The 28000-nt window shown below is 43.0% G+C and overlaps 1 protein-coding gene across 2 annotated transcripts; it reads right to left on the bottom strand.

Annotated features, from left to right (window-relative positions):
- Nucleotides 1-2: 2 nt before the first annotated feature.
- On the bottom strand, nucleotides 3-27999 carry ppp1r9ba (protein phosphatase 1, regulatory subunit 9Ba). 2 transcript variants are annotated; one of them, XM_028985118.1, is made up of 11 exons: nucleotides 27843-27999; nucleotides 25217-26657; nucleotides 9128-9260; nucleotides 7651-7771; nucleotides 6777-6881; nucleotides 5810-5945; nucleotides 4246-4389; nucleotides 3636-3689; nucleotides 3007-3236; nucleotides 2295-2391; nucleotides 3-2188 (listed from the first exon to the last, which is right to left on the bottom strand). In XM_028985118.1, the coding sequence occupies exons 2-11, from the start codon at nucleotides 26597-26599 to the stop codon at nucleotides 2135-2137; spliced, it is 2457 nt and encodes an 818-aa protein (XP_028840951.1). In that variant the 5' UTR covers nucleotides 26600-26657; nucleotides 27843-27999; the 3' UTR covers nucleotides 3-2134. The 2 variants fall into 2 exon arrangements, with proteins under 2 accessions (XP_028840951.1, XP_028840952.1); XM_028985119.1 differs by having other exon boundaries at nucleotides 27706-27999.
- Nucleotide 28000: the final 1 nt, after the last annotated feature.

Below are 28000 nucleotides of genomic sequence, written 5' to 3' on the forward strand. Positions count from 1 at the left end.
TGAAAAGGCAGAATTACTCTAAACCATGCCACTTTTTATATATAGTGATTTTCCACTTGAACAAAGTTTAATTTGAAAAAAAAAAAGTTTTTGAAAATATTTTAACAAAGGTGTTTTCTTCAGGTCCAGGTACTGCTGATTTTCACAGATTTCCTCTACCTGTGGGTCTTATGTGAAGCCAATGGGGCCAATTACCTGCAGCTCCTAACAAAATAACTAAAAAGACTTGGGTTTGGATTCAAGGTCCAGAGTTGAAGAACCCTTCTGAAGAACACCTAATGCATTTGTTCTTGAGTAAATTGAGTTATGTGAAGTATAGTCCATGTCTGTACATGTGGTGGTCCCTCACAAGATGGGTAAAGACTACAAACCTTATTACAGAGTTTCCAAGTGCCAGAGGCCACAGTGAAAAGAATAAAAAATGGCTGTAGAGTGGGAGCTCGAAGAAATGGTAGTTGGACAAAGCAATGGGAAATGCCCAAAAAAAGAAAGCCCCTGGTCATCTATTATGTGGGTGGGCTGAGACAAAAATGTGACTTTCATTTGGCCCAGAGAACACAATCCCTACGACCAAAATAAGATTGTAGGTAATGCTTTCATGGTGTTCTGCAGTCAGGCAGCCCTGTCAGAGTAAACTGCATCATGGGAGAAGAAGAAGCCGCCAGTCAACAACTTCTTGGAGAAGGAACCTATTTGTCAAATCAAAACCATCAATCAAAAGTTGACATGATATGGATTATTTAGGGGTTAACAATTTTTTGTTTCTTTTTATATCATGATTTTAAAAACACCCTCATGTTGCTGAATTGTTTTCAGACAAACCCCTATTATGCATGATCACATTTGTGTATATGATTGCAAACCAGATTTGAAGGATGAAAATGCGGCACCAGAATCATTACATTCCAAACATGCCCCTCCTTGGGAAAAAGGACATTGATCTAAAGCAGCTTACACTGGCATCTCCTGCCAAACGAATGAGCTTTGTGACGGCTAACATGGGCAGGTTAAAGCTTTTGGCCCGTGGGCACTGATGAGAGTGGACTGCTGGAGTCAGCGTGTCTGGCATGATCTGGGATCCTCTGGCACATCGATTCAAAGCAACCAGACAGCAGGAAGGTTGCAAAAGGTGTTTTTTTTTTTTACCTGAATCCCCGTCTGGTCTTTATGGGTAGAGGGGCCGTCAGGTCAAAATTTCATACGACTCACTGATTTTTTGCCATTTTTGAGAGATATGATATAAGGGGTGGAGGACAGAGGAAAAAAAAAAACACTGAGCTGATGGGAAGCACAAAACCAAAAATGGACAAGGCAGCTGACTGGTTTCCGAGGTTCAAGAGTGCATGGCATGGACCAGGATCTCAAGATCTTGCTAGGATGGCTGTTTCACCTCAGTAACAAAATACTGATACCTGTTTAATCATTAAGGACGCAAACCCAGAGCCATAAATTACATCATGTAAAGCACATCTGATAATACTGACCTTTCCAAAGACAAACCGGAAGAGTTCCCACGTCGGAACATACACTGAAATGCAAAGCTTGCGCACATTCAAACCCTGTTTGCCATTTTTGCTTGACATAATAAAAACAAAACCCCATCTTGCACATCTGCTATTCGGCCTCTTTCAACAGCCCCCCCCACACAACCAATGAACACACAAACGGGGGTCTCCGTACAGCGGTCACCCCACCTCACACGCCAAGGACTCCACGCACTGCTTAAGCTTTTAAATGAGTTTAAATATATGTAAAGAATATTTACATGCAGAGTCCGTTCCTCACAGGCATCACCTTCTGTCTGTGGACAAAAACGCTTCCTGTAAAGTGGCCACTAAAGCCAGTTCGCTTGGTCTTATCCAGTGACACTAGTAACTGAAAGAAAACATGGCTGAAATTGGGGATAGAAAATATATATATAAGACCATCAGACCAAAGACCCTTCAGATGCCTTAAGTAGGTAGGTGACTTCACAGTACCGTGGTACACTAGGTATCCAAAGAAACTTTGATTTCCGGCATTAACCCCCCTCCTTCCCAGTACCTGGCCTGCAATTCCCAGTCATTGTTTCATGACCCTTTTATGGGGGAGGATGACCAGGTTTGAACGTGCTCTCTTCCTCTCATGCAGAGTTTTAGGATGAGTCCGATGTCTTCAGTGCGTCTACCTTTGACTCCAAATCTGTAATCTAAATGCAAAATTGCACGCAGAATTTCTTATAAATTCTAAGAAAGTTCACAAAAAAACTCATTTTAAAATACAAATTCATTTTAAAAGCACAAACACACACTCACTCGTTCTTGAAGACTGTCTGCTTCTTCTCTGTGCGAAACCTCTGTCTCTTCCTGTGCTCTTCGCTGGGCCGTTTCCTTCTTCAAATACTCAATTTCCCTGCATCAAAGTACCCCACAGAAAAGAAACTGAAGCCTCAGAACATCATCAGACAGGCCTGAATGTTACAGAGGCAAACATGCAACATGTTTTAAGATTTATTTTGAATGAACGAATGAATAAATAAATCCTTGCGAATAAGCGGAAAACGCAAATTACATTTATGTGTATCAATTTGGAAAAAAAGTTGGAAAACAACTATACTAACTCTCTTATAGCAGATTGGTCGCTATGATGAAATAAGGAAAGTGGGTTTTCAAAACATAAATAAACACAAGATGTTTCAGGAAGTACAAACAAAGAATTTGATCCAAATATATGATGACCAAGTATGATGCCTTATACTGTCAAAAGATCGTGTTTTTGGACCACAGGATTTCTTGTGCATTAGAGTAGCCATTTTTTCCCATTTCCCATTAATATCAGGAAATGCCATCAGGGGGTATATTTCCTCAGATGTACGACTAGATCCACATGCACTTACTGTGCATTGCAGGGTTATGTAGATGAACATGCTTCCACTGAGCATAAGGCTAGATTACAGCTAGTCATACATTGTACATTGGCTGGGTTAACCATGCAGAATTAGCTGACAGTGCATCTCTCAGGCCTTACTTCTGCTGGTACTCTTTGATGAGGCGCTTGGCCTTGCTGTACTTGCGCTCAAGAGTCTGGTACTGGGCCTGAGTCTCCTTCAGATGCTCATCCACAGCTTGGCACAGCGACTGCGCCTCCATCCAGTAGCCCTCCAGCTTCTCCATTCGCTCCTTGCTTTCCCGCACACTCTGCTCCAGCTGTGCCTTCTCCATCCGCCAGCGCAGCTTGTCCTGCTCGGCATGTGCTAGCTGTGAATTGGAAGACAGGAAGGGTTTAGATGGGGACAGTGACTCTGGTTCCTATCAAAAAGCAGGCCACAATCCAATTATTTTCCACTGCTAACTGACACAGTGTCAACAAAACCCAATACATTTCTAATGTATAGTCATACAATTATAACAAATAATGTATATAATAAATACATATTTGTGAGAAAGTTTATCAAGAGGCTACATTAAAATGGGGCGATCAGATGGTCAGGCATTTCAACAAAATGTGTTATGGATCATAATGGAAATCACTAGGTTTATTACTCTTTCATAACAAAGAAAAGGTAAGCTACAGTTGAGAGATGATGTCCGCTGATCTCGTGTCATTTTTTTGTTCAGTTGGTGCTATAACACCAGAACAGATTCATGCAGTTCTACCTTTCTCTTCAGCTGCTGGATTTCAGCCTGGGTGACGGCGTGCTTTATCTGGAGCTGAGAAAATGTGAGAGAGATTGAGAGAGATTCAGTCAATGCATATTTTAATTTCATAATATTGTCACGGTGACAAGGTAAAACAAGGCAGGTGGAAGAATGGGCTAAAATACAGGACAACTACAAAGGGTAAGGGTGGTAGTAGCCTAGTGGGTAACACACTCACCCATGAACCAGAAGACCCAGGTTCAAATCCCACTACCATTGTGTCCCTGAGCAAGACACTTAACCCTAAGTTGCTCCAGGGGGACTGTCCCTGTAACTACTGTTGTAAGTCACTCTGGATAAGGGAGTCTGATAAATGCTGTAAATGTAAATGTACAAAGGGGATATAATACATAACATTATATGACTTACAAGGACAGGTAGACAACTAATGACCCAACAAGGAGGCAACCATTTATAACAACAAAAGTACAAACAATTGGGAATTTTAAAATGACAAAATTGACACACGAAAGTCCAGTCTGGAAGGCTGGACAGGGGCACCCTCTGGAGTCAGGCCATGACAAATGTAAGATGCTTCAGAACAGATCCAGGTTCTAATTGCCAGTACCTCTTTGAACTTGTGGGCCAGTTTCTCAGGGTCCACCTCCACGGGAGAAAGCATTTCCTCATTTTCTGCAAGGTCAAACACCTCAATGGCATTGGGGAACATGGGACTCATCTCTTCCTCTTCATCGGTTGCATACTCCCCAGTCTACAGAAACAGTATAGAAACCAATCATGTATCATTGTTTCCCCAATCGTTCCCCTAAAATGACATTGACTTGTAATAAAAACTCACACATTGTGTGAATGTGCAAGCACATTGAAAAAAAGAGTTGTAGCTCCACATTCTTGCATCCATGTTCACGTCAGCTAATTCCACTAATGAGTTCATCCTCATGGCTATAGAAATTAAATAATTAGCATTTAAGATTTAGATTAGTTAAGCAGTCATTTCAACATAATGAAAAACAGGGAAGAGCTGAACATTTGATCTCTCAGAGATCAATCTCCTCCACCTCTCCTGGACCATCCAAAGCATTGATTGGCCCTCACTCAAATATACAATTCTCACTTCAGAAGACATCTAGATGAATGCAGTGCTATGCAGTGAGGGTCAACCCCTCACCAACTTCAGTGGTATGGAGGCTTCTATAATATGATAGATTACGAGTGTTTGCAAACCATATACAGGAAAGTCCTTCATTCTAAGCTTTTTGTATCATATGCTCATTTCATCCCATTGCCTTCTTAACAAATGCGATCCTGACCACTAGAGGGCGGTAGGAGACTTGAATCCCCCCCAAATGAAAGCACAAAAATGCACAACGATGCCAGGGTGGGACACTGCAACTGGGCAAGCACCATTTTGTTCATGGTGCTCAGTGCCAACAGCTGCACAGTGCATGACTAAAGGGATCCGGAACAACAGTGTTTTCCCTGCCTCACAGCAGCACTTACTCCAGTCACAGCAGTTTATTCCATTTTGCTAAGCCATTGGCTCACAGACCTTTGCCACAGTGTACTGATGCCACTTGCTGGGTCAATAAAAGGTAATGCATAAACACAATGTGTTTGTAATGTTCTACTAATATGGTGTTAAAGATATAACCCTGAATACTTGTGATTGGAGATATAGACAACTATAGATGGGAGACACAACAAAATTTCACAACCCAATCCAGATCATAAAACACGATGGAGGCTGTATAATGTGAATGCCTCAGTACCCCTCAGCGGTCTAAAGCTCATGTGCAGTAGGGTCTCACAACAGGACAATGATGCAGAATTGTATTTTGCTTATTAAATGGTGTATTATAGTCTTTGTATGATGTAATGATGGCTATTATTTACATATTTAGTCTATACATTGAAAGCCAAAGGGTTCAGAAATAAACTTTTTTCAGATTTTCCAGTCTACACCCTGGCATTTTTAAGCAATACTGCCATGCAGTCACATGCTCTGATGGTCTCTAAATAAATGTGTGTTGCTAAATATCAATGGGAAAGCAACCCTACAATGTTGGGTAACAATGCTCTGTGTATAATCAAACGGAGGCATGTTCAGACAAAAAATACACAAATAATGCTATCACAATGCTATCAGTGTCTTCTGATTTACATTGCCTCACCTCCTCATCTTCCTCCATGTACTGGTTGTAGCGCTGCTCCATCATCTCCCGCTGCCATCGCTCCTGCTCTAGCGTCTGTTGGATGAGCTGGGCCACCTCACTCTGCTCACCTGGCTTCTCCCGGCCAATCACAAACCTATAGGGCATGCCAAGCAGCCAATCCAATAAGAACTGGTAGGATTTATGAATGAATTAAGTTTTTCTGAATTATTAGATTAACTAAAGGGTGCAGATTTTGGGAAGAACACCTTAAGAAGGTTACATAGTACCAAAGCATGTAAAAATGCTATCATATTCAGGGACTATATTGAAGTTCCAAAATATATACAGTTTTAGAAAGTATAAAGCCTTCTAAAAGACATGCTAGTGGAACACATCTTCAGGGATTTGAATCAGAGAAAAACTTGCATGAAGCCTGATATGCAGTCAAGTGCAAAAGTGTAAAATACACAAACTAATTAAAAATGTACATCTACCCCTCCTCTGACCATAGTTGTTGTGGATTTGTGCATCCTCTAATATGCATTAACATGACCCATCACAACGTGACCGAATATGCGCTTTAATAATGCTACAAAAAACACATCAAGAAAACATTAAGAAACTACACCCAGAAATCAAACAGTGTCCCAAGAAGCAACCAAAATTTGTCACTGGAAGGATAAGTCTGGAAGAGTAATAAAGCTTCTTTAAAATAGTAATAGTATTACTCTTCTTATTTCTCATTACCAGAAGTAATTTGTTGCATTCCTTGCTGCATTTATATTTGACAGCCACCCCTAACAATGAATCTATGACTTACAGAAGAAAGGTCATCATTCAAACTGCATTACCACATTAAGAATTTTAATATATGGTATTATATTTATGTTTGAAATGAGGGTGCTCTTGAAATTTGTTAAATAAGAAGATGTAGACACAGAGTGTGTGTAAGTATGTATGTACGTGCTGCAGTCTTTAGCCTCACTTTACTGTGCCAGAGGTGTTTCTAAGAACAGAGGCAGCAAAGCTCTGTGTGACGCCCACCAGGCTGGTGCCGTCCACTTCCACAATGAGGTCATTCACCTGAATCCTGCAATGGGCAAAGAGAAGGCAGCTGGGTGAAAAGGGAGGTGGTGAATACAGATAGTGGTCTCCAAAGAATCAGGTCATACACACATCATTAATAAACTTATATATTCCTGAAGGATGCTACCAGTGGTGGCCTAGCAGGTAAGGAAGCGGACCCAGAAGGTTGTCGGTTTGAATCCGGAACCGCCAAGGTGCCACTGAGCAAAGTACCGTACCCACACACTGCACACTGCACATTGCACTGGTTGCTATGCTGTGGTGTGTCACATGTGACAACTAATCACTTTCAATTATCAACCAGAAAAGCATATAAGCAAAAATATTAAAAGGATACCCAACCTTGAAACCTATATTAACAGTAATTTGATAATAAATGAACACATCATACATGCATTAAATGTGCAGAACAATTCATCTTTAGTATATTGAAAGTGAAAGTGAAGTGATTGTCATTGTGATACAGTGCAGCACAGCACAAGATGAGACAACGAAATGTGCTAAAAGCTAAAGTGCTAAAATCTACAGTTGGGTACCAATAATCATCAAATCAGGCAAAGAAGGAAAACCCCAACTATAGTTGACCAGACTCTATAAGCACTGCATTACCTAACATGCTTCAGCCGGCCTCCCTAACCTCAAAACAGCCAAATCCTTCTCAGAGACTATTGCAAGTGGTATATGTTTCTCAATGGCTAAGAGTAATTACTCAGTACAGTAAGCAGATAAAAACAAAGGGCATCACATTCATCCTCGGCTGATCCGATGCCTACCTCCCAACACGGTGGGCGGCCCCTCCCTCCGTAACAGTCTTGACAAAGATGCCCAGTTTCTCCAGGCCCATGTCTGCCCCTGCCCCCATGCCAATGATGCTGATGCCAAGGCCATCACCATCTGTACATGAACATAAAAAGACAGGGTGATTGAACAATGAAATATAGGTCACACTTAGCAGAGGGTTTTACTGAAGGTTGGTTGTAGTTTAGTGGGTAAGACACTCGCCTATGAACCAGAAGACCCAGGTATCTCTGGATAAGGGCATCTGATAAATGCCGAGAAATGTATAAGTAAGGCACAACGTGAAACATATCAGAATCCAGCCAAAAGCCATATCACCTTTCATATTCTCAGCACTCTTCTACATAGGTACACTTTAATAGTTTTTAGATTTCCTCTATTGGTCATTCATCTAGTAATAAGTCCATCTGCATGTATTCAAGCACCTTTTAGCAAAGTTCATGTGTTTAACAACTAAATGTTCCACAGTATAGATACATAAAACACACAGCAATGCAACATTAATTTTATATAAACACACTGGCCATGCTAGTCATCACAAGCGGTTATTATATTTTATATAAAAAAATTCAACCAATGAGAATTTTTTTCTCCTTGATTGTTAGACGACCCAAAACAATCCAATAGCAGCCCTGTGTACCAGCTGACAAAGCAAAGGTTGCCAATAAGCATACTGAGCTTTTCTCAGTCACTCAGTAATAGCAACTAAAAGAAAAGAAGACAGGCTGGAATTCTGGGACAAAGAAAAACTGATCTGAAGAACATGAATCCAGTAATGACGGGTTGCTGAAACCAAATAAGCCTGATGCCTGATGTAATATATTCAAAAATGTTTCACGTCCACGTGATCACTCTTGGGCACTGGAGCATTACTTCTTCATTTCGCTTCCAAGATTTCTCAGCTGCGTTCAGTTCACTCAGCACTCTGTTTCACCGTTTTGTGATGTCACAAAATGTAGCATTTTTTTCTGCGCAATGCAATTTACTAATATAAAAGAAATATGCTTGGTTCCAAATGAGCACAAATTAATTTGTCAAAGAAAATAAAATAAATCTATTATGCCAAACATTTATGCACTATACTGTTGGCTAATTAATTGACAGCTGATCATTACGCAAATCAATTAAGTGTGAACTGGCCTGCCAAGAAAATGAGCTTTTCACATTTCTGCTGCTGGTGTGCATTATGAAATGATTTCAGATCATGTAGCCAAATTTTAATGTTCCAGACATTTGTGTGTGTGGTATGATTAATAACTACAAAACAAGTGTCCATGCCAGCCTTCTTGTGCCAAAATAATCCACTCCTGATTTTCAAGTGATGTTGCCAATCACTTCTTTTGGCACTTCTCACTTCTCCATACCCTGTACCATCACAGCACCCTGCGATATACATTTATATGCTGGACAGGGATCATTGGGCAAAAGGCAAGATTTTGGGTAATATTGTACCTTTCTCCAGCTCCACAGGGAAAAGGTCCAGTCTCTCCACCCTCTTCTCAAGTTCGTACTCAGCTGACGCTGCCATGGGGTCCACGTCATCATTACGCCGATCGTAGTCCTCATTGGAGTACGTGGTGAACACCTGCACAGAGACACAACTGCATGTTTTTTTATGTTTTCATGAATAAACTATATGCATAATCCTATATCTATCTATCTATCTATCTATCTATCTATCTATCTATCTATCTATCTATCTATCTATCTATCTATCTATCTATCTATCTATCTATCTATCTATCTATCTATCTATCTATCTATCTATCTATCTATCTATCTATCTATCTAGCATACTGTAAACGGGATATAGCAGACATCCCAGGAGGCCAGGAGGAGAAAGTGCTGGTGTTATATATCACACTTATCACAGCAGCCACCTCCGGACATCTATTAGCCAAAGTGTGTGCCCGGTGCAATAACGTCTATCAAATCTGGACTGTTACTGCCTCTCCGCTTCCTGTGGTTCTAATCCGGCCAGAGAGCACAGATTTGTGGGAGTTGTGTGTGTGTGTGTGTGTGTGTATGTGACAGAGAGTACCCCAGATTTTTTGGCAGGCAGCTCTGTCCAACTCTCCTCATTCTGCAGTCCCAGAAAAAAAAACAGCCACACGACTACAGGGCTGATCAATATATCACTCAAACATCATTAATTGTACAAAGAACATTCATAGTGTGACCAAATGGAATATTGACAGTATTATGATGCAACCTAAATGTGCACAGTATTAGAAAATCAAGACTAATTCATATCTAAATATTGTAACATTGTGCCAAATCATTGATTCTGTGGAATGCAGTATAAATGGATCAAGTTTTTTTTCTTGATTGTGTGACAACTGTGTCAAACAGTCTAAAGCCATTTTTTTTCGATTCCTGATAAAATTCTGCTTTTCTAGAAGTTAAAATCCTAGAATCATTGTTAATTAATGTAAAACGGAAAAAGACCTTTTGGTGTGAGCAGAACCGAACTAAAAATTAATTAACATTTTGCGCCAGGAGAGTTCAATTCCTCTACTGGTCAAAAACCAGGAAGTCTAACAGTGAAGAAGAAAAGGAGGAGAGAAGAGGAGGTCATTCTGCTAACTGTGGTTATTTTTAGCTCATGGTGAAACTCCTCGACCCAGAAATGGAGCTCCTTGTCTTTATCTGTCATTGTGGCAACCCCTGGGGCTGGTTCTTTAATAAATCCTTGAGCTCTCCTTCATTTAAATCCTGTCGTTGTTGGTAGCAGTCCTGAATCTGTTCCAGCACATTAAATGCTTTTGATGGGTTTTTATAAAAATTGTTGTATAATACAGCAGGTGAGGATAAACAACTGAACAGACTGATACCTGAGCAAGTCTAGATAATAGTACATAATAGTACATAATAACCTGCTGTTCTCTCTCTCTTTCTCTCTTGTATGTGTAATATAAAGGTATATGTGTGTGTGTGTGTGTGTGTGTGTGTGTGTGTGGGTGTGTGTGTGTGTGTGGGGGGGGTAGAGTGGGCTGTTGAAGGAGATTTTTTTGCATTGTGGCTCACAGATGTATGGAGGAAGGTGAGAAAGCCAGAACATCCCATCTGCTTTGAACTTGAATATCAATGTGGCCGAAACACTGCGTCTCAACCTCTTCAGATGAACACTCATAAAATTTTCATTTAGTCATATCACTATAACATCACAGTGTTTCTGTGCATAAATCCAACTTTTCCCCCAAAGAATATAGCCAACGACATTTTAAGCTCTATGTTTTTAATGCACTGGGAACCACATTTGCAGAACCACTTATTAAACACACACACACTGGACAGTTCAACTGCATCAACAGAAAAACAACATGGAGACTATCCCATGTTTCCATTTTGAGGACCAATATGGAGCATCAATATTTAATCAGACTGGGCTCTATCTATCTCTCTCTCTCTCTCTCTCTCTCTCTATCTCTCTCTCACTCTCTCTCACACACACACTCCTCTGAGTTTTACAGGAGCAGGGATTTCCACAGCAGCAGCCAGCAAGCATGAGCTCACATAACTATCGCTATCACACGTCACTCGCCACGCACCCCAAAATGTATATTTTATGAATCTATTAATTTTCACACAAGCCTAATTCCCTCTCTCACTTCATGTTGTCATTATTTTGTTCCATCTCTCCCATTTCCTTCCCTTCCACCTCATTCCCTCGATCTTCAACTACACTCTTCCAGCAACAGCAGGCAGCACTGGTTTTACATGGGAATGCTGTTACTGTGGTCACATGGTGCCATCTCCATAGCAACCCCTCAATTTGGAGACTGCACACAGACAACACTTACACACACACATTGACATAGAAAATATGCATACACATGCCCACATCTATCCGTACACACGTCTAATTCATCAATATACCAAATCTTGCATAATACACACAAACCACTTAATGCACATATGTAGCAACCTACTGCTCATACACTGCAAGCATGCAAGCTGTATTACTAGCCCATCAGCACTACACACACCATATTTCAATATACTATCAATATAATTTTACATGAAGGGAGCTGCTGTGTGTTTGTGTGTGTGTGTGTGTGTGTGTGTGGGAGGGGGGTCATCTGCAGGTCTTCTGTGTTTGGTTTCAGTGGTGTTGACTGGAGAATACACGCATGCTCACACACATGCAGCGGCCAGATGTGCCTGACTTTAGTGCTGTGAGATGGCCAGAGGAAAAACAGAGGAAGAGAAGAGAGAGAGAGCAACAGAGACACTGGAAAAGCTAGAGAGAGAAAAAGGCAGAAGACAGCGATGCAGCAGATGGGGGAAGGGAGCTTGAAGAATAAAATTTCATTATCAGTTATTGCTAAAATCATGCCTCGCAAACTTTATCACATGTACTGATATACTTAAAATCCTTTTTGATTTGACAATCAACTTCACATTACTCAGTTTTTATTACTAATTTTGATGTGTGTGTGTGTTTTTGTCTTCTGGTGTGCTTTACACATTAATTTAGACTTTTACAGTTCACATTTGTCGATATAGTTGTGAAATCAGTAATATTTCTACTCTATAACAGTAATGTGGGAAAGCAAGTGATTATATGAAACAAGAATACATGTATACAATAATTTGTTGTTCCTGTGATGTTAGTGACTACATTTAACTTCCCGTGTTCTGTGGGACACAGTTGACCTCCTGACCTCTGGCAGCCATTCAGTCCAACACACTCCTTAGCAACTCCTTAGCAAACACTCTCACTGGATTTTGTCGCCTTGTTGTCAGTAGAAGGAATGGGATGCCAGTGTGGAATCTGCCCAGAGTGTGTTTGGTCAGTGTGCGCACACACACACACACACACACACACACACACACGCACACACAGACTCTTTTTAGTCTTTCATAAAAAAAAAGGCATCTGGACTTTCATGCACAGTTAAATCTGGGAACTGTTTTGACACTCCTGGTCTGGTTGCTATGGAGACAGAACCCACACACACCCTCAAATATTCCCAAAAGTAAAGGAGGTGCAGACAGGCCTTCAGGTGTGTGAACAGTTCAGACGAGAGAGGTAGTTCCTGGGTCGGCAGCCCTTTCCCTGCATGTGAAAATGCTCAAGACCTGCATGAAATTTCACTGCAGCATCTGACAGAGTCAGTGTCCAAAGGGAGCGAGGGAGGTGTTTTCAAGGGTGCCAGACAGGCTGAAAACCATTTGTGGGCAAGAGAGAGAAATAAAGAAAAAAGTAAAAGAGGAGTGAGTGTGTGTAAGCGCTTGTGAGAAGTGAGGAGCAAATAAAAAGTCTTTATCTGCTCAAAAGAGAAAATCTAAACTGTCTCAGCCACGCGACTGTCTCCAGAACCAGCCCAAAACACCTCCACCCAGCAACTCTGCCCTCTGTGTGCTACTTGTCTAAGTTTGGTAGCCATTACACTAAAATGCCCTCCTCTGACACCAAAACATTAAACCAGACCGTTGTGACATCTGACCATTTACGTGTGCCTTTAAATACAGCGTAGTGTGATTGATGTATGGACTGGTAGACAAATTAATGCCGTACTGCAGCCCATTATTCATTTCACTAATATAACAATAATCCTGTAAAAAATTATTAGTAACAGTATAATTAGCATTATTATACAATTGCAGACAAACTCTCTGTATAATATTGTGCATGTCTGTGCTCCAATGAGTAAAAACAAGCTGCGAGAATAAAAGAAGACTGTTTTAGTTAAAAAATCATCACTGGCGGCGCGGCCTCCTGAGGTGAGCTTTTTGATCTCCTGAATGCACTGTTACTGCAGCGATTTTGTTGCCCCAAAAATAATATGTACAATTATACAAGATACAAGATACTGTTTCTCAATGTAACACAACCTCTGTTGAATCAGGAGAGAGTCTGGTCTGGAAAACATCAATTATTTCTGGTGTAAGCAGGTATTTCTGGTGTAGCTGGTTTCGTGTACTGAGGTCGCCATGAGACAGGTCTGGTGATAGACTCAGGGTAATGTGTGGGAGATGGTCATGTGACTTGATGTAACAGCCTATGTGACAGCCCTGAGTGACTCATGGCTACAACAGGAACTGTCCAGGGTCTGTCAGACATCACCAGTGAAAAACAGGAAGTTGGCCCGTACAAACAGGAAGTTGTTGATTAAGATAAGTGCTCACAACCTCTGCAACTGATCACAGGAGCTTTTACATCGTATGCTGTATAAAACAAGCAGTAAGTACACTAAAAAGTAGTGTAAACTATTTTACAACAGTTGCTAGGTTGGTGATGGGGCAACAATAATTCTCACAGAATGTTTAAAATGGGATTCAATTCCGTTAATTATAGCACAATTATGCAGGAAAAAAAGAACATGCTGCTTCACCACCACCTAGGTCACCACCACCTAGGCTGGAAATGTGAAAATTTTTAGCTAAAATTAAGCTAAAACTGCTAGCCAACACACTTGTCCAAATAGTACATGTAAAAAAGCAGACATTCAAAATACATCAACCATCTCTACTGCATGGATGGAACCACCTGGGACCGCCCCCACAGCACGTTACCCTGACAACAAGCCCAGAATTGTTAGAGAAATCTATGAATGACTGAATAATGTTATTCAGCCATTTCATTGATCTGGGAGCAGAAAGTATCCTCCCAATCAATGAGTGAATCAATCACTTTTTGCCGCAGGCTGAAAAAAAGAAAGAAAAAAATAAAGATGACAAAATCCACATCATAATTTAATTGTAAGCTTTTGTTTATATATCTATGCTAGAGAATGCATGTTCATGTTCATTATCTTTGCAGACACATTAATGTCCTGATTTAAATTTAAAATGCTCATGTGACACATTGCAGACTTAATAAAAATAAAAAAAGACCTTATATATTTTTATATTCTTATTGTTTAACTTATGTGGGGCTTTTCTCTCAAATGTTTGACTTTTCATAATAACTTTAAACACTATCTTGAGTAGCAGGTTTTACGGCAGGTTTTACGTAAGCCTGAAATGCTCCTGTTTAGCACAATTATAGATAGATCAAATTCAGTTGGGGGAAATGTGGGTGAGAAAATGGACAGAGGTGCTGGTTCATCCTCAGCGCAAAGCACAAAATGAAAGAAGAGAGGTGGCACAGAGGGACAGATACTCCCTACCAACACTCAAGGAGGGAGAGAGAGAAAAAGTGAGTGAGATAGAGAGAGAGAGATAGAGAGAGAGAGAGAGAGAGAGAGATGAAAAACACCCGGTGAGGTATTTATATTCACAATCTTAGTGAACGGTACTATATATGAATACACTGAACACCAGTAAATACACTTCCTTCAAGGGGATATTACTCTCTGTCGAAATGTTCTTCTACCAAACCAAAAAATACACATGCATTCATGCTTTACTGACACAAAAACAAACACACACACACAGAATAATGCAGCTATTTGAAACGAAGGGAAACTGCATGCTGCATTATCCCCTCCCCAATTCCCCCTTCCCCACTGCCCCACCTCCCTGTCGCTCCTTTTCTTCCTCCCTCCTTCACGTCCCTTGCTCACTGCTGACCTACTGAGCCGAGCTGACGTCAGCAGCCCCTTCCACTGGGGGCTGACTGGAACAGATGCACCAATCGGAGCGCAGCACTGCAGACCCTTAGAATGCATGGAGAAACACCTCTGTCAGAGGGTCTTCCATCAAATGGGGGAGGGGCACACACACATAATGACAAACTGACCCACATGCACAGAAAAAGACAAAATGGAACCATTTCTACATACCACTATACAGGCAAACTCCACCAATCTTCCTGTAAAAAAAGACTTGCAATGTTGAGCCAGGGTGTTGACCTGTCCTAGAGCGTCATGCTACAGACCCCACATGCATAACATGGCTATTGTAAACAGAACTGCACAGTGCATAATCCAAAAAGTCACCTTTACAAAGGCAAAGAGCTGCCAGGCACACAGGCACAAATACCTCCTGGCCTTCAGGTAGCTTGTGAATATTAACATGTAGCAATTTATGTCATGAACTAAAATATTAAAAACCATTCATATAATACATGCCAATAAATTCATGAAGCTCATATAAAGGTTCTTTGGTGTGTCTATGGGTGCCATACTGGTGATCACCATCCAAGCTTTTTCTGTTGTTTTGTTATCTAGCTTTCCAGGTTTCCTCTCTCTCAAGCTTCCCTGTGACCCTCATTTGGATAAAGGAGGGTTATAAAATGGATGGATAGAAATCCTGCCCTAGTACTAGTAGAAAGCATCCCTGGATTTCACACCATAACCGACACCACAGGTTGTCAATCTGTTGCCGGGACAAACACTGGCAAAATTAGGTTACTTTAAACCGGCACACATCCTTTCTGCACCACAATCCCTGCACCAAGGAACAGCATCATCAACTGAGTTAGAAAGAGTTCAGCTGACTGCGTGTCTGTGACCCTGACCCTGTTTTCCTCAGACACGCCTCCAGGGCAGCCAATTGTACTGTCCGTCCAGTGACAAGACAATCGCCATGACAACCACGACAGTACTAATTCCACAATTAGTTCAGTAATGATAACTCAAAACCATGAGCAGTGATGCTACAGGAGAAAATAACTATTATTGCCTCCTTGTGATTTATTATACTATTATGCCCCCAAAAATTAAATAATTACTTATGTACAGTAATTTTGAAAAAGGTTGATATAATGTAATTTTTAAGTATTTATATGTATGAAATAAGACAAACGTTTTCGTGAAGACAAATGCTAAAGAATGGAGGAAGAGGAAGTGGTTTCCTGCGCTTAATGGGTCAACAACAACAGAAGACGCCGCTCAACTTGTGTGTGAGTGTGATGTAGTGAAGTTTAGGTTTTCAGGTCGGTGGAAAGTGTGCGTGTTTAACTGGGGCCCCAACCCAAAATGACAAGAAACGGGCACCTTCTTAAGGACAAAAGCAGTGATGAACAACAAAGTTCATTCAGCAGCTCCTCTGATTTCGTCTGAAAGAGCCCCTTCAGCAAGAGCCTCTCTAACCACCCCCTCCTCCTTAGCACTCTTTCACAACAGCACTGAAGGACAAAGAAAGTCTTAAGAGCCACCCAGCTCCTGCAGTCATCTGGCCCGGCGACACCGACAGCGGCCATTTCGGGCGAGACTGCCTCGGTCCCAAAATGATCCTCTGAAAGGCCACATTGAAATTCACAGGAGGGGAAAATGTAAAGAGCAAACTTTTCACCATTATGATGTCTCTGTTTGAGCTCTGCGAGAGAAGACAAATCCGTTCATTGGGAAGCTAGTTATCTAGTTTGCGTGAGTACGATTTTTGGCTGGGTAGAACGATTCCTAGCTGGCTATCTAGCTAACAACCAAGATAAAATCATGGAGATGAAGTGCCCTTGCTTGTAAATGTTTAAGGTACGGTGAAATGTCTATAGTTTCATGGGTATGTGAGGAAATAAGGTCATGACTTAGATGTACTTCACGTCATCCTACCTGGGTGCTAGCAGATTATGTTTTTTTTGTCTTGACCTGTGTATTTAGTTGGATATTAGCCTGAGGTAAGCTATATCATAAGCATAGATTTCAAATTTAGATTTTATTTTATCCCATACACTGCCACACATGGTACGACATGCAGTGAAATGCTTTTTTTTGTGCAGGTGCATTTGTGCAGGTGCAGGTGCATTTTCAACACAGCATATATGAATGTATGATAAACCTATAAACATATAAGAACTATATGGGGAAACTGTTATGTGGTACAGTATGGAGGTAAAGTGCTTAATTATACTGGGATTATACTTAATTATATGCGTTTTGGGATAGATGGCAGGTGTGTGTTTTCTGGTGGTTGACAGGGTTACCAAGCCTACCATGGTTTGGATAAACTGATGGCCTCTCCCCTTCATCTGAAAGACAATGCTTATTAAAAACACTAGCGTTTTCCCGCCAAAAAGCAGTACTTAAGGTTCTAGTCGAGATTTTGATTCGATCTGTCCATATAGTTTTGTTTGTTGCATATAGCAATGAACCGACTATCATGATTTCTACCAAACCTGGACTGGAACAGGTACCTGTTCTGGCACTAAAGCAAGACAAACATGGTCATCATCATCACTTGTTCTTTGAAGAAATGTGGTCAACTGCTCAGCCTCAGATATTCTGGGTGTCAACAAGACACGTTTGACACACCACAACTAATTCTGCACACTTGGATTGGTATCCGCACTTGATTTCGACTTTTTCTTCCAATACACGCCTTGGGCCTGTGGTTGTTTACCACACTTCCTCATTAAACAGCATGTGACTGACAGGAAGATGTGTTCTGAAGCGTGCTTCTGTCTGCTCCTTTCACATTCTTAGACTTTTACTCGAACCCTTCCTGCCCTCCACGGCCTGCTGGCTCCATGTTGTGAAGCGAGTGCTTGTGATGTCTGCCCCCTGACCTGTCATTGCTTTGTGACTTTGTGAAGCACAACTGACCAATCTGACACCTCTGAGTCAATAAAAAAAATGCAGCCTTATATTTTATGTAAAGCAGGATTTCATTTGGAAATCTTTTAGTCTCCTTCTCCTTTTAAAGTATACAATTCTTAAGAAAAGCTACCCCGATGTTACGAAATAGCCAGTGACCCGGCGGTTTGCTGGGACTTCCTCCATGACAGTAGTACAGATACTGAAGTGGATTACATGACAGACCACTTACACAAGAGTCTGCAGAGGCTGGGCTCTGGCAGGTTTTACATAAGCCTGAATCGCTCGCGTTTAACACCTAAACCGCAGCTCTCCAGCTTCATCAAAACGTGTTTCACTGCTCCACCTCCGGCGATATAGCATGAACACACTCCTCACTCTCAGAGGTGTTCGTAAATGAACAGCGCCGCCCGTGCTTCCCCCAAAACCACCAATGTAAGACGTGGAATTTTAGAAACATTCCTTCCAGAAGCTCTTTCTCTAAAAAGAAGAGTGCCAGAAAGGGAAAATCCGAGATGGGGAGAGTTAGTTAATATCACATCCACTAGTTCTTGAATTAAGGTGCTTATATTCTACCTGCATGGTTGTTTTGGTAGTGGATATGGTCCCAAGATGACTATAATAGAGATCATGTTTGTGATATCCCCATGTTCAAGGCTATAAAGAACAGAGATTTCAACTGAATGGTAGGCTCTTCCCAGCAACACTTTATGACAAAATCTTTAAAGTTTGACGTCTGTCAAAAATAATCACACACGCTAAAAGGGCTGGGTGGGCGGTTAGTTCCTCCACTCTAGGGTACAGGATACTAGCAAGCAGTCCTTTTTCTGAGTTTTCAACGAAATCAAGACTGGGCTGAGAATTATAGGAGAAACGGAGGGAAGATGTAAATGGAGACGGGAAGAGGTGGACTGCGACAGGTTAATTTTGTTGAAAACCATGAGATCTATGATTCCCCCACTCTCCCGGATTGTCTTTGAGCCTTGGGGGGGGGGTTACTTGCATGATACTGCTGCGTGACTTGCACTTTCACCCCCCCAAGCCCCCCGCAGTACTCCATACCCATTAACTCGTCCGAGGGTTCTATCTGCATTCATCAGACGTAGTCTTCCCGGCCAAGTTGCCTCGCCTCTCCCTTTCCTGTCACATGCAGTTCACAGTTCTGCTTGCCCCCTCCAGAAATGGCAAGGAAGGGGGTGGAACAGTGTGTGCGGCTGTGTTTGTGTGTAGGAAGCAGGCTTTCTCGCCAGCAGGCAGAACCAGGAAGTCACAGGCCAGTGTGAGCCCCCCGACGCCTCCATTTCTCCTGCCTTCTAAAGAACCACATTTTGTGACTCTTTTCACTGAATTCTTGATTGCACGTCACTACAAACACATGCTACCATGTGACCCGACCACTAGGCCTATACATGATCTAGACCGAAATGTGGCTGACATTGCAATGCAGACAAAATGAACACCAAATAATGCCATGAATTTATTTATTCAATTTCATTAATGACGTTTGATTTATATTCCCCACTATAACATTATTAAGTAAAGGTTATAAAGGCTTCAATGGCAAAATGAGCAGCTCTGCCCTCTCCAAAGGAAAGAATGGATGACCGTTCCAGAGTTGCTCCTTTTACCATTTACTATAAACTCCAGTAACCGATTCCCCCAAAGGAAACCTGACATTTCAGAAATTTGCTCTACTCGTGCATTTATTGACCATCTACCCAGTGACCCACTACCTGGTGCAGCACATTCCGGGGTCATGCATTTGAAGAACTGAATGTATCGATTAAAAAAAAAAAAACAAGATCAATGGTGGCCTTGTTTGCATTTTTATATGCGTTTTCAACATTTATTTCCAGCATTCTGTGGACCGTACAGTTCAGAACAGTTCAAAGCACAAAAAAACACGCCCCCACAAACTCTATTAACCTATTCGTTTTACGGTGAGGTTTCTAAAATTCACACCGGGGGGGAACTGGGAGAATTGTTCAGTTTTACAAATGAAGTCTGGTTCCAGCATAGCGCCACAGCGGCACGCGTTTGACAGTTGCCCTTATTAGATAAAACCATTACGGTAATCCAATTATCACGGGCGCTATTTGATGGTGGTGTAAGGCCGCAGCCCGTAAGAGGGGGAGGGGGGAGGCCTATTTTCCCACGTGGTGCAATCTGCTTTGTTCCTTCAAAACAAACTGCCACAGTATTCAGGTTAGTATGAGGTTGCCCTGTTGAACTCCACCCCAGTATTGGTAGATTTCCTCAATGTAGTCTAAAAAATGTTCAACATAACAAGATAGCTCACAATGCGCAATAAAAAATCGGTAATTTGTAATGTTCCTGTAATTTGATCAGCCAATTCACCACATTACTCCACTTATAACATGTAGTTACTGAATTACAAAGAAGCCATGTTGCTATATTGACTTTTTTAAATTGACTCCACCGTGACGCCCAGCTCTACCCACCAAGCCGGATTCTGCTCTTTTTATTTCCTATTCCCTCTCTGATTACCCTGTGGAAATAAAATCTAAAAAAGTTTTCTTTCTTGGTATTAAAGCTACTTTAGCCAAAATAGAAAGAGCAGAGTTATTGTACCTACTCTGGTACTCCATATTAACGCTCCAAAGTTTCTAGATGCAAATTATTTATACATTTTTGGCACTGGTGAATTTTTCTTATGTTATTGTTTTTTAAACCTCAGCACATTCTTGTCTAGTTTGATATATTAAAATAATGATACATTGTGGCCCGTCAGAAACTGTATATTTGCAAGGCAAGTTGGTATGAAAGGACAGATTCCTGATTTGCTCAATCGATCCAGTCACTCTGATTTGCAACAATCCCGGTCTGGTCTTACTTCTCCACCCTGGTTGCCCTCTCATCAATAGCCCAGATTCTAGGTCGGCACTGACAGCGAGGGCTGCTTCAGACTGTGAGAGGGGCACCAAGATAATACTGAAAAATGTTTGCAGGGTCAGCACTTAAGAACACAGCAGAAAAGAATCTAGAAACCTGAAGGATTTGCCGCTGCACTAATACAGCATCTACATGTTCAAAATACAATTTTGGTACATCATCACATAACCCTATTTGGCAACTTCATATTAATATTATTCCTAGCCAAAACATCCAGTACTTTAACACACAGGACCCAAGTTTTTTTAGAGAGCAAAAAAGAGAGAGAGAACCCTGCTTTCACACAAAAGCCATATTCACCATCTTCAATCGTGCCACTGGCAGCCGGGCCTACGCAGTTTTCATCTGATTTCATAACTCTGCCTCGCTATTACACTACAGGCCGTTCTCAGAGCGTTTTTTGCCCCAAAGCAGAGGACTCACTCACAATGTTCTCAGTGAATACTTGAAAAATAGCACCATGTAGGAGATTAGCACAGAACCACCTGATAAGAGAGATAATTCTGTGTAGCCTGGACCTTGGTGGCTGAAGATTTTCTACAGGGCAAGAATGTTGTTTGGGCCGAACAATGATAAACAGGGCAACACAAAAGGCTCCAGAGCAGATGATAATGAACTGCTGAGTGCAGCTATCTATATCTCTGCACAACGCAAACCCTGTTATCACGCTTTTTCTTCCAAAGTGCTCTATCACAAAAAAAGTATTCTATGATCTGGATGCAGGAAATCACAGAATCATGGCAAAGCTTCAACTAACACAATTTAAATAAATATTTATTGTATTATTATACATTTTATTATGACTGTATCAAGGTATGGCTCAGCAACTGCATTACAATCAAGTAAATATCAGAGCAAGTTATGAAGATATGGTACATTTCCTTTAAGTTTAAGCATGAAACACATACTTAGACATATAAGAACATCCAAGATGAAATATCACTCTGAGCTTTTCTTCTGATGTGCCTCACAAAGAGCAAGAATCAATTGTGCGTCAATGAGCTGACAGAACAGAACAGCTAGCTAAGGTTCTAATGATCCCTGTGATACAAAAAAGCTAACAACTGAGCATTATGGCAATGAAAAAATGCACTCTTCCAGGTTTACAACTAATGCCACAAAGGAAAAAAATACTCATCTAGAAGAACAGATGATATATTAGTCTAGTGAGTGTTCACTTTAATATACAACAAATCAACACAGACAGTGAACATGCAATTATGAGTTATTTTCATGAAACCATAATCTGTGGCTCTGAACGTGCTGCATCTCTTATGGACCATTTTCTCATATTCCATACCAGCATTGTTAGTTAGGCCCGACCTAAATGAATGGAGCCCTGTTGACTATCTCAGAATAAGTGGCACTTGCACGACCTCAGTTACATCCACACCACAATGGTTAAATCATGAGTCTGAGCACACACTGTGCCCTCTGAAAGCATGCTGTGTTTGCGAGGAACTGGAGCTGCGAGTCTTTAATATTCCCGATTCAAAAAATAGCTGCTTATATTTCAGCAAATCTGTGCAGAGAGAATGGTGTGGTGTGGTACTGCATCATTCAGAGAGCTTGAGTTCAGGATTGATTACCTTTTGTGTTTTATGTCTGTGAGTTTATTGCTTTCATGACTATCTTGACAGTTTTTGAAATGTCATTAAGTACTTGATTGACTTATGACTAGGTCATGAGTGAGACGTGCAAACTGAATTTCAGTGACAAACTGAATGAATGACCAAGCCAGCTGAGAAGCAAGCCACATTTGAGAGTTTGCAAAGTTCCCCCCAAAAAGCCCTATGGAGTAACGACAGCATGAAGGCTGCATCAGCATTGCCTCATTATTTCCATTCTGCAGCTTGGTAGGGAGCCCGGCGACGGAATAACTAACAAAACCCCAACGTGTGACTAGATGGTCATGAGCTCCAGTTCTTTAGCAGATCTCTTTATGGTCCCCCGATGGTGACAATAGGCTTCTGATTCTCCAGGGCTTTACAGAGGCCTTCAGGGGGTCCCAATGCGACTGTTACCCAAAACTAGAGGACCAATCAGCCCGACTTATGATGCCCCGCAGTGCACCAGATGTCCTGGAATTGCCCATGCCACATGTCAGTGCAGGGGGGGCTTCAATGGTCTGTCCCCATTATAATACGTAATTTAAAGGAGCTAAGAGGGGCATATCCTGACTGGAGATGATTACTTCTGTGCCCCCTTTCCTGAAGCCCTGCCCCACCCTCCCTTTCCCATCTGACTGCTGGTGTACTTCCTCCCTTTCAGGGATAACGGGGGCCGCCCAAGCCAGTGTGGGATCAGGAAGTTCTCAATATCAGGGTCATACAACAACACACCACCGCCTCACATGTGCATAAAAATAAACTCCAAATCACCTAAACTGTGCGCCCATAAAGAAATACAAAACCAGAAACGGCTTATCCAAAGGACAGAGAGGTGAACAGACACACAGGAGATGGAAATATGTGCAGCCACATTAATCCCAAATCTCCTACCTATGAATAGGCCAGGAAAACCAAACGAAATAGCTTCCAATAGTTCTGTGGACTGTGGGGGTCCAGATCAACATTTTAAAAACACAGTCTAACGCGTCGACTTTTCTCCCGCTTGAGATGGTGACGGACGAGACATCGCCGTTCAGTGCCGCATCTAGTATTGATTTTTAAGCCTCAGCTGCATTAGGACAAAATGTTACACCTCTACTGAGTCACAGGTTGAAGTGAAAGGGCGGCGTGAAGTTTAATGGCATTCAACCTTTCGGTCGATCAATTCCAAATGTTAAAAGAAGTGAGCCTTTAACATCTGGGCCATGTGCCATGAAACGATATGGCAACCCTTTCATAGAATGTAATGGCTGTCATAGACTCGGTAGAATTATGTAGTGAAAGTTGGGCTGATAAAAGAAAGTAAAATATGTATGTACTAGGGTATAAAACAGGGCAAATAAACTTTACTCTAGCGGGAAAGAAAACAAACCCGTGATTGGAAGGTTGCCGGTTAGACTCCCGAGCTGCCAAGGTGTCACCGTCCCCACACACTGCTCCCCGGGCGCCTGTCATGGCTGCCCACTGCTCACCAAGGGTGATGGTTCAAAGCAGAGGACACATTTCGTTGCGTCACCGTGTGGTGTGCTGTGTATCACAATGGCAATCCCTTCATGTCACATGTACTAATAAAATTCTATGACACTTAAATGTTGATTGAATTATGAGAATGTCATAATGGCTACTATATTCATGTGATATTTGATCAAGATTAGGCTAACTTCCCATCATGGATACAGCAATTTTAGAAGTACACTGTGATTGTTGCAGTAAAGTTCAATGACAGCAGAAGTGATACAGTTTGTGTTTGTGCTCTGAAGTTTTGGGTAAATTTAGATCTGTTCGCTGATGACAACAGCAGAGTCAAGTCAGCAAACCTAAGCTGCTTTGATGAAATGACTGTCTATCGAGGAACCCTCTGAGACACCCTTCCTGAAATGACAAGAGTGACGGTTGTTCTCGCCCACTTTTTCCACTGATGGCTTCCGCCTTTTCTGGTCACGTTTGGGTGGGTTTTATTCTCTCCACAACTTAAAAAATCAATACTACTGAAGTGCAAGCTATTTTTTCCTTTTGATAATAACTAGTTTTTAAGTTGTCTAAAAAAAAAAAAAGTATTTACACATATCTGATGCCTTGCCTGCCTGCACGAGAACATGACCATGGCCTCCAACGGCAGACCTTTCCTGACAGAAGCGTGGCCATGAAATCTCCGATGCTCATAAGAAACACGATCGCTACCACAAATCCTCTTTACTGGAACTGCTTCCTGTTTGAAAGAGACGCAGCTCCGTTATCTGACTCCTCATTCTGACTCACTGGACCATCCGATTCGCCACAGTGGGCAGGGCCGTAAGTGAACATCTGCAACCTCAAAAGTAAAGTGAAGTGATTGTCACATGTGATACACAGCAGCACAGCACACGGTGCACACAGTGAAATTTGCCCTCTGCATTTAACCCCTCACCCTGAGGGAGCAGTGGGCAGCCGTGACCGGAGCCCGGGGGGCAGTGTGTGGGGACGGTGCTTTGCTCAGTGGCACCTCGGTGGCACCTTGGCAGATTCGAACTGGCAACCTTCTGATTACGGGGTCACTTCCTTAACCGCTAGGCCACCACTGCCCCCAAACATCCGGCATTGTCGTAACTCCTCACCTTGATTGGACCGGTGCTGAAGCAGATCTTGCGGCTGGCCGGAGGTTCCTCCTCGACTGGGAGCCCTGGGACCTCGGTGCAACTGGACTCTGGCTCGTAGGCCTCGTCTTCATCCACCTCCTCGTCCTCGTCCAGCTGGCTGCCGCCAGAGTCCTCTCCAACACCACTGTAAGCGCTAATGTCCACCAGGTCACCCTCGGAGTAGTCGTCCTTCCTCGACCCCTCCTCGATTCCATCCTCTTCCACCACTGCTGTCTCCACCTCTGGGACATGTCTCCCTTCCTGCTCCAGTCCCTTTGTGTCTCCCTCACCGTTTTCCAGGGACACGTGCACCTCTGCCTGCACCAGCCTGCTGCCTACTTCAGGAGCAGCCGTGTCCCCCTGTTCCCCCGACGGAAACTGCATGCCGGTGTTCACCGGGACAGGCTTCTCCGGGCCGACTTTGACTGTCCCCGTTTCGTCACTACTCGAGGCAGCGTGGGAAACGCTGACCTCCGTCTGGGGGCCCTGTGAGGTTCCGTTTGACGCTTGTGCCTTTCGCCTTGGACTTCCAGACGTGGCTCCCTGGTCCTTGGGTGCATGTGGACACTCCTCCTGCTGCCCTGCTTCTGTCGGGAAGGTCCGCGCCTTCTTAGGTCCGGGGTTGAGGGGAGCAGATGCGGAATGGGAGGAAAGTGAGGATGTAGAGGCAGGCCGATGGAGATTGTTGCGCGAGTCGGCCTTCTCGAACACTGCGCTAAGCTGGCTAACGGTAGGCGACACGGCTTCGGCGGGACCCCCGGCAGACGGGCCCAGGCTGTCCAGGGACTCGGTGCTGCCATTAAATCGCACGACTACATCCAGGCGGCTGTCCTGGAAGCCCGAGGCACGTTCCTTCTTCAGCAGGATCCGATTGGTGGCCGCCTGTTTCTCCTGGAGGTGCCGCTGCTCGAAGATCTTGCGCGTCTCCTGCAGCTTGGAGAAGCCCGAGGAGGAGCCGCCACGTGACCCGCCTCCTTCCGTCTTGACGTCTGAGACGGCGCTGCCGTGCTTGATCAGGCCACTGTGGTCTACATTCTCGCTGAGGCTACTGGCCCTGGGGAGGGACAGGCAAACCACCGGATCCTTTGCTTTGGAAGGGTCCTCTTCTTCCCCCGGTGACGTGCCCATCTGCATGAACATGTTCTTGATGCGGTGCACATTGGAACCGTACCTGCGGCCCCGGCCGGCGTGCCGCGACTTGCCCTCGGAGCCGTCCTCCCCATTGGCTGTGCCGCCCGGGCCGTCTTTAACCTGCTTGAGCGCCTGTATCCCCTCTTCGTAGGCGTTCCTGTGCGGCGACGCGCTCCTGAGCGTGGCGCCAGCGGTGGGGTTCGCCGCAGACGGCGGTTCGGTCTTCATCATGGTTGATCAAACGTAGCGGAGGCTGAGCAGAATCGACATAGCCCCCCTTCTTCCCTGTCTGTGGCACCAGGACACAGAAGACAAACACACAAAGAAGACAACGATCAGTCAGTGGTTTGCCTGCTTTGCTAACAACACAAGCAACAAAATCGAGGAGATGTTCCTTTTAGCATCAGGAACAAGCTAAATCTTCTTTATCAGGTGTAGTGGGTAACACACCTGCCTCTAAACCTGAAGACCACAAAGTCACAGGTTCAAACCCCACTTACTACCATTGTGTCCCTGAGCAGGACACTTAACGCTGAGTTAACTACTACTGGATGTAAATGTGTCTTTATTCTAGAACTCATCAAGGGCTCGCTGGGTCATGTTTATTTAGAAAAGTCACATTAAAAAGAAATTCTATTTCTTATAACTATATATTTTTTAAAATCTCTTTTTAAAAAAAAGCCGAGTCTACAGAAGCGATGCTGGCTGCCGCTGCACTGCAACCATTTCCTGTCATTGTATTTTCAGGCGCATGTGGCATTTCAACTCTGTAAATACGTAGTAACGTGTGAACTACTACTCAAGATCTAATAAAAAAAGACGACGAATATCAACACATTTCATTTGGTCAGAATAAATGTCGACGTGCAGATTTATTTACTTATTAATAATCATTACACCTCGCCGGTCATCTGTGGAATCCCCTCTTATGCAGGCCGGGTCGCGCATTTTTTATGTTGTATTATTTTTTACATTTTAATGACAGTAGATAAATAAGTGCTTTAATAAGCGCCGTGCTTTTTTAAACACAATGCAGAGCGGATGCGGGCAGGACTTTGTCAGGGGAATTAATGGCACAACGTTTACGTGCGAACAAAGAGTCCGCATATATTTAAAAAAAAAAAATAATAAATCGCCGCTCTTTGTTATGAAAATGCACCGTGCGCGCTGCTTTCATGTTGAAAATAGCGCTATAACACATGATTTCTTCTCTTTATTCCAAGAAGGAGTCCGGCTTCATTCGAACACGCCAGATGAGCAAACGGACTGGAAATAATAATAATAATAATAATAATAATAATAATGATACAAAATGATAGTTGCAGGGCACGTCAAACCTCATCTAGGACCCGGCGGAGCCGGCGGGCCTCGGCTCGCAGTTGCCTCAACTCCCGCTACGTCGCTTCCTGCGTCTCCCCGCCGTCTAAGTAACAGTTCCCCGCCGCACCGAGCCCCCGGCGGCCCGCGCGGTTACCTCGTTCCCGGCGCGCATCAAAGGTCCGGGTCGCGGCCGCCTACTGTGGCTTTTCCCGGAGACCCATTGTGTTCCGCCGCGCGGCCCCGCTTCCAGCCTCTCGGCGCCCCGACTGACGCCTGCCCTCTCCCGTCCTCCTCCCTCACCATCTCCCGCAT

This window comes from Denticeps clupeoides, chromosome 7, assembly GCF_900700375.1.
Source record: "Denticeps clupeoides chromosome 7, fDenClu1.1, whole genome shotgun sequence".
Classification (NCBI taxonomy): Eukaryota; Metazoa; Chordata; class Actinopteri; order Clupeiformes; family Denticipitidae; genus Denticeps; species Denticeps clupeoides.